The 13,130-nt window shown below is 45.8% G+C and overlaps 1 protein-coding gene across 1 annotated transcript; it reads left to right on the top strand.

The window, feature by feature from the left end:
• Positions 1-218: 218 nt before the first annotated feature.
• On the top strand, positions 219-9,826 carry nptx2a (neuronal pentraxin 2a). Its single transcript, XM_061090531.1, has 5 exons — positions 219-668; positions 3,114-3,360; positions 5,175-5,419; positions 8,058-8,237; positions 9,599-9,826. The coding sequence occupies exons 1-5, from the start codon at positions 219-221 to the stop codon at positions 9,824-9,826; spliced, it is 1,350 nt and encodes a 449-aa protein (XP_060946514.1).
• The last annotated feature ends 3,304 nt before the right edge of the window (positions 9,827-13,130 follow it).

The following is a 13,130-nucleotide window of genomic DNA, read 5'->3' as shown; positions in this document are numbered from 1 at the left end:
ACGGGGTTTTGATTTGGCTTCTCAACTATAAACTTGTTGTTTATTTTTTTTTTTTTCACTTTGGAAGTCCAGAACAAATGTCAACTGTCCGCTGAGCTGCTGTTGGAAGAAGTTTATCTGGATATTTTTCCCGGAGACTTCAGAGGTAAAGTCGCTGATTTTTGGAAGTCGTTTGGTTTTTGCTTTCAAACGTGGAATCGGTGAATCGTTCAGTCGAGATGTTGAATCTGCTGGTTGGACTGCTGTCCCTGCTCAGTGGACACACGGCGCGGACCCAGGAAGCCACAGGTAGCCGCTTCGTGTGTAACGCCATCCCCCCGGGCGCTGAGCCGGGCTGCGGGTACTTCTCTACGCTGAACCGCGTCCAGAGCAGCAGCCCCCCGGAGGACGAGCTGCGGAACACGATCCTCCAGCTGCGGGAGACCATCCTGCAGCAGAAGGAGACCATCGTGAGCCAGCAGGGGACCATCAAGGAGCTCAACTCCAAGCTGGCGCGCTGCGAGGCGACGGCTGACGTGTCGCCCCAGGGCAAGTCCCGGGGTCAGGGCTCCAGGCGGAAGGAGCTCGGCAAGAACACCATGGGGGACCTGCCCCGGGACCCCGGCGACTCCGTGGACCAGCTCGGCAAGACCATGCAGAGTCTCAAGGGTCGGCTGGAGAACTTGGAGGTAAGATGGCACAACCGTGCGTAAACGAACCACAAAAATCCCGTTTCTCTCATTTCACACCCGAAGCTAAAATGTTAATATTGGCCACGAACAAAACCAAATGCAGAATATCTCAAATCTCTTTCAATCATCAGTGTCTTTCAACCTCTTTCACCAGTAATATTACTCAATATGGATCCTCGCAAACACGTCAGAGAGCACTGCGCGCTGCAGGAGACCTCTCAGGGGAATCGTGAGATCAAAGGGTCACGTCATAGATCTGGCATATCAATATATTCTCTAATCATTGAAAGACTCTTGGTGTTGGAACACACGGATTGAGAGTTATGAGCAAAAAATGAGGAAGAAAAACATCTTATCGAAGGTGTAATCATTCATGTGGTGCAGAGATTTTTCAATGCCTCCTTGAATAATTTATTAGTGCAATGTGTGAGTGCGTGTGAGTGTGTGTGTGTGTGTGTGTGTGTGTGTGTGTGTGTGTGTGTGCGTGTGTGTGCCTGTGCGTGTGTGTGTTCCACATAATGTTTTACTTGCCTTCATGTGACTAATTATCCACAGCAGCTGATGAAATTATTTCCTGCAGATTTCACCTGCATCAGAGCATTGGATTTTCTTTTCCTTTTTTTTTTCTGTTCGAATTTAAAATGCTTCATGATTCCACTGATCGTAATCCTGTTGACCCCGGGAGAGCTCTTCATTTCCTCCGGCCCTTTGTCTGGCCCCAGGAGACCTCGCTTCTGCTCTATGCGTTCATTTCATGAGACTCCGAGATCCCATCCAGCTGATATTGAGGTCACCTATAGGGAAACGCTTCACATACAAGGTTGATATAAGCCCTGGCTTTATCTCTTATGTCACGTCGGTAGTGCGGCACATTTTTCACCATCTGACAGCCCTGATACCGTAAACAATCACAACGCTTGTGATTTATATTCAAGGTTATGTCTACAGCCAGCCTGCTGCATTGCTGACCCTATCCATCTCTCCCTTCCCTTCCCCCAGCTATCTCTCCCTCTCTCCTTGATTGGTCCCTTTAATACCTTGATCAAGTCAAGCACACACTGCAGCTGTGCAGGATACATATTTCATCGCACTTTAATTGCATATGTATTGATCTGCATCTGCTTAACATAATGATTGTTGCATGGGGGTGTTGCTGATCGCGGGTGGCTCCCTAGAGCAGGTCGTCTCCCACTAATCAAAGTCATCTGCATACGTCAACAGTTGCCTTCAGGAGTTGGAATGCAAGTGCTCACTTTGGCCCCCGGTGGCAGGTCAGGGGGGAATATCTCACTGGAGCCGGTAAATTGGTTCCATTGAGTCAGGAAAGGCCGGTTAAAGTTGTGAATGTGTCTCGTACACGTGTCTGAATCCCAAAGTGAATCAGTTGGCAGAGAAACATCAGCATTTCTTTAGATATGAACCATCTGAGGCCATGTTTTATTTGGTGATATCTCTGTGTGCCGCCACATGGGCTTTTGCAGTTGTTGTTCCCTTTTTTACAAAACCCCTCTGCGCTCGTGCCTGGTGTGATCTCTCAGTGACGTCATGTGGCCCCGGCCTCTAATACCCACTCCAGCCGTGGGTGTTTGGCAGGTCACCAATCGCCGTCTGCCACAGGGACACACTGTCTTCATTTTGATATTGATGTATCAAAAACAATGCTGTTATAATACAACAGACTGAAAACGGTCAGAGAGAGCAAATCTAGGGGATGAAGAGCGAATGGCTGTTTACATACCTACCTACCTACCAACCATCCATTCATTCATCGATTTTTCCATCAAGTCCTCCATCCAACTGACGTGTATTCTGGTCAGCCGAGAGGTTGATGTGGTTGTTGTAGAAGTTGATGATGAAGGAAAGGAACGCGGACCCAGTACTTACAAGTACAACAATGTTTATTACACGAAGTAGTACAGGTCAAGACAAGCTCTAGAACTCGGAGAAATCACACAGCCAAATGGTGAAGTCTGACAGGCCATGTTCAAACACACATTATATAGAGAGGTTAGTTCCACCCACGACTTTGGGTAACATGTCATCTCACCTAAGGCCTCCTAATAAGGACATGTTTAGTGTACGAAGATGAGAATACACTGGTCAACTATTGTCCCTTCACCTCTAACCATTTGCTGGACAGAGGTTATTCCCTATAGTTCAAAGGTCCTTCCAAAGAAGGAAATACCTACTTAAATAAACAACTGAAAGACACTCTGAGAATGTCTGAGAGTCACCAAAATAAGCCTCGTATATATCAGCCTGTCATTCTATTTAAACACATGCTAAAGTCATTTACTCTAGTGAGTACACGACACAACCCATCTCTCCATCTGTCTATAAACCTACCTAACTACCTACATGTTTTTCCACCTATCGATCTGTATCTACCTGTCTGTCTATGTTCTGCTGTTTTCCTTCAATCTTTCCGTCTCTGCCTCCCAGCAGCAGAGTTTGCGTCTCCCCAGCACAAACGTGTCAGCCGGAGGTGTCTCTGCCCTGACTCCCCTGCCCCCCGAGCTGCGGGAGCTGCTGCGGCAGCGTCTCGGGGCGCTGGAGACCCAGCTCCTCCGGAAGGTGGCTGAGCTGGAGGAGGAGAAGAGCCAGCTCTACAATGAAACAGCGTCCCACCGCCAACGCACCGAGAGCGCTCTCAATTCCCTCCTGGAGAGGATCACTGAGCTCGAGAAAAGTAAGCAACACAATGGGTGCCGTGAATTGTTCGTCACATTTTTCATGCCACACTTCCTTTGTGTGCCGGATTTAGCTGCAATTAGTCAATCCCTGTGCAAATTTCTGATGATGCAAGGAGAAACCTCACAGCGTAGTTTTGGATTTTTCTCAGAGCCATTCGTGAAACAGCTCCTGGTCTTGGAAATGAGGCCTGGAAAGCAACGCTGAATGCTTAAATAGTTTAGTTAGCTGAAGTATGAGAGTGATGTCCGCACTCGGGGGCATCACTTTGATCCGAGATGTCGAAATAATACAAAATATCTGAACCCAAAGGAAAAGAAAAAGATCTCCCTGCTCAGTGAGCATTTGTTTGTCCTCTGAAGGCTCAGGTGAATCAGTCAGTGTCTATTTGAGGTTGTAAGTTTACGGGATCCAAAGTTAGATGGAGGTGGACCATCTGTGCACTGAACCTTTAAGTTCAATTTACGTCAAGATAGAGCCACGGATATTTTGACTGATTGCTACACTCAGTTTACATCATAATCTCTCCTTTCTTCTTGTTTTCTATTGAGCTTTGGGGAAAAAGTGGCCTGATTTGTTCTAACCCCTGAGCCAACATGAGCTTATATGTTATAAACCTTACAGAGTTACAGCTGTTGGAGCACCCCCCTCCATGCAGATAAAACTGTGGTCCAGCACATAAAAATATGCAGCATGTTTTCTTGTTGAAAATCCCCCTTACTCTCTTCTTATATTTTCACTTTCTATTTAAACATTCAGCAGGTTCCTCTCTCCCTGTCTGTCCTTGTTTACTCCATTTCCTTTTTCCGCTGGGTTTTAAATATTAAAACTCCAGTAATCTTTCTTTAACTGACCAGCAACCACATCATTTATAAATCGTGATCCAGTTTAACAGAGGGAGAGGAGAAACAGGGTCAGTGAAGCCGACCCCTCCACCACTGGCCCAGTGTAAAGCCCCTGAGTGAAGTGAAGCTGCAGAGCAACAGCCTGATAATAGAAACGAGTTCTGTATCTCAATGTTGTGGGTCTGCATGTGGCACGATGTTTTCCGTCATCTTGCAGGGGGAAAAACTAATTTCCCAATTAGGTTGTGATGGCAACTGGCTTGGCCACTATTTTTTTTGAAAGAAGCATTACATGATTTACGTTTCCTCTTCTTCATCACAAACTGGATCCCGAGTCCTTTCTGTCATGGAGAGGATGCAAACTTTAGGCTCCTTTATGCTTCTGCGTTTTGACGTGGAACGCCCTCTCTGAGCGCCTCGGAGAGCTTTTCGTGCACCTCAGATTTTTCGAACTGTCCGTGTTTATTTCGGAGACCCCACGGACAACCCTTGGCTGTGATTGGTCCACGAACAACATCATTTCCCTACGACGTCATTTACGTATTTTACATTTTCGGAACTCAAACTTCCGGCTTGCTTCCGGTTTTCTTCCGTATAGCATAAGACGGCCACGGTAAAATCCAAACACAACTACGATACGAATATGGATAGCAACATTGAAGAGCTTCTAGTGGAGCACCGGTACAACCCGTCTACGAGGTAAATAAACACACGTGGACTTCTTCATCCCAGAAATGGGGTAGGATTCTCTGAGCTCGTCTTCCGTTGCGCCACCTACTGTTTGGCGGTGAATTATTTTCAGACGGACGGTCGTCGGAGAAGCAAAAATCAAAAAGACTTCCTGGTATCCGTGCGTCCCTCTCCGCGACACGGATACGTAGAAGCATAATGGAGCCTTAACCTTGATTAAATCATGAGAAAATCACAAGAAATAATCATGTGCAATCATTGTCTTGTCAATTCACAGGTAACAATGCCTTCAAGTCCCCTGAGGATTTCAAGGTGGCCCTCCCTCTTCGTACCAACTACCTGTACGGCCGCATCAAGAAGAGCCTCCCCGAGATGTACGCTTTCACCGTGTGCATGTGGCTCAAGTCCAGCGCCAGTCCCGGCATCGGCACCCCCTTCTCCTACGGCGTGCCAGGCCAGGCCAATGAGATCGTCCTCATCGAGTGGGGGAACAACCCCATCGAGCTGCTGGTCAACGACAAGGTAGGCCCGTAATGAGAAGCTGCTGTCTTGCTCAGGCACTTGAGCATCGCTGATTATTTCATGCTGTCCAGACTTTATGAGGAGAGAAGAGGAATATTTGAGTCAGAATCATTTCTCTTTTGCCCGGCAACACTTCAGGCTGCAGCAAGCGTGGATCAGCGCTGATGCTAATTACATGCAGAGAAACGCAAGACTGTGTTCATGTGAGCCTGCTCCGTGGTGAGAAAACAAGCAGACAGTTACTGTATGTACATGCAATCACAATAAAGACACAGCTGAGGGGAGATTCACTGACCATCAGCTCTGAATATTTAATATAGCAACTTATAAAGATTTAATATCATTGACCCACATTCGGCTCACACCCAAGAATAACAGAAATTCATTAGAGAGCTTCTTCTGCCGTGCGTGTTCATTTGAGGGCCTCATCCTCTATGCTTTCTGTAGACACTGTGCAGTCACAGCCACATACTGGGAGCTTCCAGTCCGCTGTGGGGAATTTCAATTAACGCAACAGAAAAACAAAGTGGTAGAAACATGGTTTGTCTATTTTACGGCATTTAGTCTTTAAAAGAAAAAGAATTGTAGTTGTTATGTCGATGGGAGCTGTGCGATGTAAACACAGATTTTTGTGTTTCCCGGTGGCGCAGCTGCTTCTGCAGTGGTGTCATGTCGGATTATGGGGGATCATTTTGGGGGAGAACCTTCTTGCGGTGGAGATTTATTTTTCTTCTTCTTCCTCCCACTGTGTTGTTTACGTTGGGCGCTATTGGCACAGGCAGGTCTCCTCGCAGCTTTCCCTCTCACCATGCATTATACATGTGTTCAAGACAGACAGATGACAGAGAGAGAGATGACAGGAGAAAGGAATGATTGTACGAGAGGGAAAAAGTAGGGATAAGGGGGCTGGTAATGGAAAAGCTGCAGCGCTATGGAGGTGATAGAGAGCTGAGGAGTGAGAGTGAGAGAGAGAGAGGGGGGAAAGAGTGAAAGATGAGAAGATGCCAGAAAAAAAAAGGGAAACTCGGAAGGAAAGCAAAGAGCGAGATGGAGGAGCGTGAGACTATGTGAATATGATTAGTGCAAACAGCGGCACATCCATGTGTTGAACTTGTTCACAGTAATAACCGGGTCCGCTGGGGCACATTGTTTGTGCTGTTCATTTGGATGCATACAGACGAGGAAGCTGCATCGACAATATTAAAAAGTGCAACGCTGCTTGTAATTTGTGTTTGTGGGTGGTTACGCACGGAGAGATTCTCTGTTAAACAACATCCCCATCAGGAGAGGCTGTCTCTTTGTCTCTTTGTTCAGGAGAGGCTTGATAGTTCTGCAATTTGTTTCCCTGCAACGTTCAAATGAAATATCGACATGCGGCTCCATGTTTTCATTCACGTGTGATTGGCATTAATAACATGTTTAATATGTACTGGGTTGGATCAGTCTTGTTGGACATTATCACTGAGTTATTTTGGCAAGTGTGCACGTGTAATCTGACTCTCCGAGCTTCATAAAACCGGTGTTATCTGCAACTTCATTTTTCCAAATTCTAGATACATATTCCGGGAGTTCGGTGCAGATTTTACTCATCAAAATTCATATTGTCCAATTCATGCATCACTCTGGGTAGAAGGCAGACACTGCAGTGACTTCTCCTTTTCCTACATTAGCCTTTAAAACATTTATCTAAAATCTAATTAGTAGTCTTAGACACAGGTTGTACATTGTACTGCTTCTCTTCCACAACAGACACCACAGCAGCAACAGAATAGAAGTGGCTATGATGTGATTTTCTTTCTCCTACAGAAAGAAAATGTCTGCACTGAAAAAGGGCTTATATGAAGTTATAATTTCTTCGATCTAATAACTGTAAAATTATGCCTTTTAATGTTTCGCGGATGGGATCATTTCCCTGTGGTTGCAGTGTTTTAATCAAAACGCTCAATTTCATTGCTGTCGTATATTAAGTGCAGCAGAAAGAGTCTGGCTTTAAGTTCTCTAAATCTTTAAAGAGTCAGTGGAGCTCAGACTCCTCCAACTCGGAGAGACTTTGTAATAAACCAGCCAGCGTTGCCTGTCGTCCCCCTGGTGGTACGATGCCACCTGCCGTCCTCGACCTGGTCAATTGCCTTTTTTTGTACGTGAGAGCAGGTTGAACTTCATCCTCAGCGACTCTTTTTTTAGGTTTATTTGTGTCTGGCACCATATCTGCAGCAACACCTGAGCGTGAACCAGCTCTGAAGGCTCATTAAAAAAAGCCTAATGAGTTATAATCTCGTGTGCTGTGTGAGACTATCCTCGGAGGACCATGATGTCACTGGTTTATGAAACTACCGGTCGTTTGGCTTTGATCTGTGAACGAAGCACAAAGGCTGAGGAGGACACTGTTTCGCTGTGAGCCACCCGACCACTTTGAAGGATGATTTATCCCTTCATGTCACCTGGGTAATCTAAATTCGATATGTTGCACCGGCTCTTCGGAAAAAAAAATCTCTGTCTCTTTGAAGCCCTTAACCCCTGTAATTGCCGTCCTTGTCTCGAACACGCTACAATTAATATCAAACCTCTCATGACTCTTCTCACCTCCCCCCCTTGCTTTACCTCCCTTTCCAATTCCGTGCCTTCGCCATCCGACCAGGTGGCCCAGCTCCCTTTGTCAGTGAGCGACGGGCGCTGGCATCACATCTGCATCACGTGGACGACCAGAGACGGCTTCTGGGAGGCGTACCAGGATGGCGAGCGTCTAGGCACCGGTGACAACCTGGCCCCCTGGCACCCAATTAAACCTGGAGGGGTGATCATCCTGGGACAGGAGCAGGTGAGAGCAGAAGAGAAGCTTGGAGATCAGTTGGGTGTGCATTTGAAGTGTGTGTGTGTGTTTGTGTGTGTTTGTGTGTGTGTGTGTGTGTGTGTCAGTAAAATCCCTTTGCGTATTCCCCTCTGAGCTTCGTGCCGGAGGCTAAGACTCAGAGAGCAGGCAGAGAGAGACTCTTCTCACGCTATCGTGGCCCTTTCACTATTACCTCATTCATCTAACTCTAAACTGCCCCATTATGCCCCTGGGAGTTGCGTTAGCAGGTGATTCTGTCGGTTAGCTCCATGACAGCCTCTCGTATGCTTAAGAAATGTGCAGTGACGTGTGAAGAATGTCCACAGAGAGCCATTAACTCATCCCGCATTCGTTTGGAGTCTTTAAAGGGCCGCGCTGCTTAATGATTCAGTCACACACACACACACACACACACAAGGTGAGATTTCTGCAGATTGCACAATACCGGAGACTTCACACCACTTGAATGTTTTAGAGTGGCAGAACACTGAGACATATCCAGCGTGGTCTGGCATTTTGATGAGAATCAAACAGAATCGATTCATTTTAATCAAATTCTGTTTACATTTCCCTTCTTTTTTTTTTTTTTAACTTATTTTTTATTTGGTTTTCAACAAAACAATATGCATGTCCACACAGTTACTTTCTTTGTCCATTTTTCAATTGTATACAATATTGTAATACATGGCATTCAAGTATAGCGTGCAATGCATAGAAGAAACAACAAACATCAAACAGTGCTCACTCCAAGAGGAAAAGAGGGGGGATAAAAATAAGAATAGATGATTGATTGCATACATAATATATTCAATTAAACGAGGAAAGAAAAAAGCAAAACAAGTAAATGAAAACAAAACCAGGGATAAAGAAATAGTTATTGTCCACTCCAGAATGTAGTAACATAGGTGCTATATATGCTTTTCCGAGAGGATGGTGTATGGTGTACGTAAGTAGGGAGAATTGACAGATAGCCGCACAATCAGAGGCCCAGAGCGATATTAATTAGTAACCCTCATTGTATTAGAAAACGCAGAGACAGGACCCCATCGTTTAGTAAAGATAGACATTTGGAGCCTTAATGAATATGTGATTTGCTCCATTTGGTAGATGTCCCATACTTTTTGGGTCCATATATTATATGTGGGTGGGTCTGGTTTTAACCATTTGATGGTTATACATTTCAATGCTGCTGTGAGTAGTATGTTTAGCAGGTATTCTTTGGCCCTCCCATTCAGGCCTTCAGGCATTGCTCCCAGTAGTGCTACTGTAGGGTCTTGCGGGATGTCCTGTCTACATTTCCCTTCTGAAGTAAACTTTCTCAAACTTTGATTTTCTGTCCCCTCATGCAGGACGTGGTCGGAGGCCGCTTCGACGCCACGCAGGCCTTCGTGGGCGAGCTGAGCCAGTTCAACATGTGGGACCGGGTGCTGCGGCCCGTGGACATCGTGGGTCTGGCCAACTGCTCGGCCTACATGCCGGGCAACGTGGTTCCGTGGATCGACGCTAACGTGGAAGTGTTCGGCGGCGCGAGCAAAGCCGCTCTGGAGATCTGCGAAGATCGTGCTTTTGAGTCCTAAAAGGATCTAATGTAAACCAGCTTGGCCACTGGGACTGAGGAGCTAAGTGTCCTGACTGCTTGCTGCTTCTGTCAAATCCCAAAGGACAAGGCATCAGTGCAACATTTTTTTTCCATGGTCAGACTGTGTAGTTTACTGGGCTCACATGTTGATGTGGCTTTCCAAACCGAATCCTCAAGACTTTACAGGATTGCAAACGACGCGACCTGCTGTCATTCTGTGTTCTCTCTTCGGTAGATCAGCTTTCATTTGACTTCTCTCTGAAAACAGCTCTTTTTTTTTGGTTGTTGTTGCAATCCATAAAGTGACAATGCCGCAGTGTTTCCGTAGTGAACGTGAGCTCAAACGGACTTTGATGCGCGATGGAACACATCTCCCGAGTGTTCCAGAGCACGCCATGCTGTGAGCCTCCTCGGTGTTTGAAGAGCAATGAGGCTCCGGAAACCCGAAGCGGAGACAGAAATGAGGCGGACGCTCTGGAATTCAAAGTGGCCAAGCACAACCCCTGTGCTGTTGATTATATATCGAGACTGTCCAACTGTCCCGCATGAGAACCGAGCGGAGAATCGAGACTGTCCAGTTCAGAAGTGACAGTGCATGCTTTCTGTCGGTACCCAGGGTGTGTGGGGGGGTGTGTCCAAACGAGCCAATGCGGCGTGCTCACAAAATTATATAAGCGTGTGTGTGGCTGTGTGTGTGTGTTTGTGTGTGTATCCATGTGCGTACGGCTTGTCTTGCGTGTAAAAAGACCAGAGATTATGAGGGAGGGAGGACATTTTCATTCTTGTAAATCTATGCTTAATACCTCTCTCCCCCTTGAGCAGATGCCAGATCCCAAACAGCTTTATGGATGGGCGGGCTCTGCTCAGGTTAATAGCCGTTTCGGACAGCTGCCTGGCGTATCGACAGCGGCGTGGACGCCAAGCCGAGCGCCCAGCGAGGGCAGGGCCGCGGCTTGACCTTCAAGGACAATCCATAATCCCTCATCTGGGTATTAATTATCTGTGTTTTTGAATGATTTTGGCAGCGAGCAGCCCCCCCCCGGGGCCTCTCAGCGTTTCTCTCAGCTAAGAGTGTCCGAATCGATCAAATATTGAGATTGAGAAGTCAAATGAGATCCGCACTATAAGGACATGATGAATGTCGCCATCAGATGCACTTTGTGCCTCTCAAAAAAACAAAAGAGAGAATGGTTTTGAACCATGAATATAATATATTTTTGAAAGATATAGAGAATCAATTAATTCTGGCACGGCTTCGTGAATGAAAATGATGCTTTTCTCTGCTTATTTTGGTCCTTAATGTTGTTGTTGACGCTTGTTTCAGTTTGCTTTTGATAAACAGTGTGAAATATTGAAAGCAAAGCCTGGTGCTGAAGCCCCATAAGAAAATGAATATAGTGTAAAAAAGGGGCAACATAGACGTTAACTTTGGTTTCACATACAGAACTTCTTCTCCTTGTGGACTTTCCTCACTGAGTAGATAATAGTTTAAAAGCCACTGAAAAAGCTTCTTATCTACATGTAAAAAAAAAGCGATCTCTGATGCAGTAGGTTACTGGACAGCACCGAATGTGACAAAAGAGACACTCAACATTAGGACTAGAATATGTCACCAACATGTTGTGATTGTCGCTCTTCTGAGTGTCTTTGTCGAAACTATTCTGATGTAAACTCGAGCGTTTTCTTTCCTGTAGCAAATGTATTTTTCTTGTTTTTCTGCTCATGATTTTTGTCCATCAGCAGCTCGTTATGTAAAAAAATAAGCAGAAGTACTAAAAGAATTGCTTGGTCTAAATGGTGAACAGCCTTTTGTGAGAACCATACGTGCTTTCGCTTGTGCACAACGTGAACGTCTTCTCGGCTTTTGCAGAACTAACAGTTCGCTGGCAGCGCAGACAATGAAGGAAGAACAAACAAAAGAATAGAGGAGTAGATCCTGCACTTTTCTGTCATGGGAGTGTCCTTCCTGCACCTGGAAGTAGAGGGAACATGATTCAGAGGTGACAATCACAGCAGCAGCTCAGTAATGTGATGGAAGTGTTCCGCTTTAGGTCATATCCACTGTTACGCTTTTGTTTGAAAATGGCCTTTTAAAACTAAAATGATTTCTGTTGTTTTGGCTCTGTATCAGTTTTAATCTCAGTCCAGAAAACACTAATCATGTTACCGCTCACATACATGTGCCTGCCAGTGGACACGGAAGGTTTTAGCCTTGTAAAATACAGAATTTGACTGTGAGCAAAGACAACAGGGTCAGCAATGCTTGTAATTGATTTCCCATTCTGCGTTTTTACTGACGAATGACAAATCAGCAGAGACCCAATCAGAGAGCGGATGTGAGCGTCCACGTCATTACTGCCAATCATCTTTGTTTCTGCCCGTCCAGGCAAAAAATGCCAGTGTAGTGCCAGAATCTTTAACTAAAATGCGGCTGGAAGCATTTCCAGAATTGTCAGAATAGTGCAGACACCAAGCGAGATTTAAACAAAGCGAAGTCGTCTGGATGAAGCCTTAGTCAGACTGTAACCTTGCCAAGGTCATGCACCGTTTTGCACCAAAACACCAAAACACCACGGAGATTAACAAAAGCTCAATATTTTCTACTTTTGTTCACATTCATTTGAACGACGTTGGTCCAGTCTGTAGCCGTATCACTGGTCGGACCAGCCACGCTCCACATGGAGGGAGGGGCTCCTCTCATCTGGGCACTGTCACGTCAGCACTGGAGAAATCCTCTGGGCTGGCAGACGTCCAGGTGGAAATGAAAACATCGGCCCAATGCGGATTATGGAAGCTGCTACGATGTGGGACACTGAGAGCCGTCTTCGTTCTGCTCCAGGCTGAGCGTCGCTGGTCTCGTCACTGTGTTCATGATGTACTGGGGGGGTGGGGGGGGGGGGGTAGTGAGGGTATCTGAGGCCTCCAATGGAAAACTGACAATGTGAAAAGTATAAGTGGGATGTTATTGTTATTTTTGGAATAGCTTAAATCTCCGATTTCAGTTGCATCGCTGCCATGAAACTTCACGTCTGATGTTCTCAAGTAGAAATTAATTATTAAAGGGGGAAAAAAATCGAACTTGCTAACTAAATGATTAATACTTTAGTTTGTTAAAACACTCAAAGTGGAATCTTTCCAGAAGTTTGAAGAAGAACGACCACTCTCCCGATTCGACGACAATAAGAAATGCGCGGCTCCTCCTCGGATCCATTAATTAATCCATTAATGCTCGGGGATGTGAGAGCTAAAATGAGATGTCCAAAGACTTTTCAGATTTTCATTCCTTGAGCCACAGAACAGCT

Source organism: Limanda limanda, chromosome 17 (assembly GCF_963576545.1).
Source record: "Limanda limanda chromosome 17, fLimLim1.1, whole genome shotgun sequence".
Lineage (NCBI taxonomy): Eukaryota > Metazoa > Chordata > Actinopteri > Pleuronectiformes > Pleuronectidae > Limanda > Limanda limanda.
This window is presented reverse-complemented; position numbering and strand designations above follow the sequence as displayed.

What these genes read in the sequence shown, in the direction of transcription:
- nptx2a (XM_061090531.1), top strand. Translation starts at nt 219, where the DNA reads ATGTTGAATCTGCTGGTTGGACTGCTGTCCCTGCTCAGTGGACACACG. An exon ending in GATCACTGAGCTCGAGAAAA is followed by an intron (nt 3,361 to 5,174) that starts GTAAGCAACACA and finishes GTCAATTCACAG; the next exon opens with GTAACAATGCCTTCAAGTCC. An exon ending in AGCTGCTGGTCAACGACAAG is followed by an intron (nt 5,420 to 8,057) that starts GTAGGCCCGTAA and finishes CCATCCGACCAG; the next exon opens with GTGGCCCAGCTCCCTTTGTC.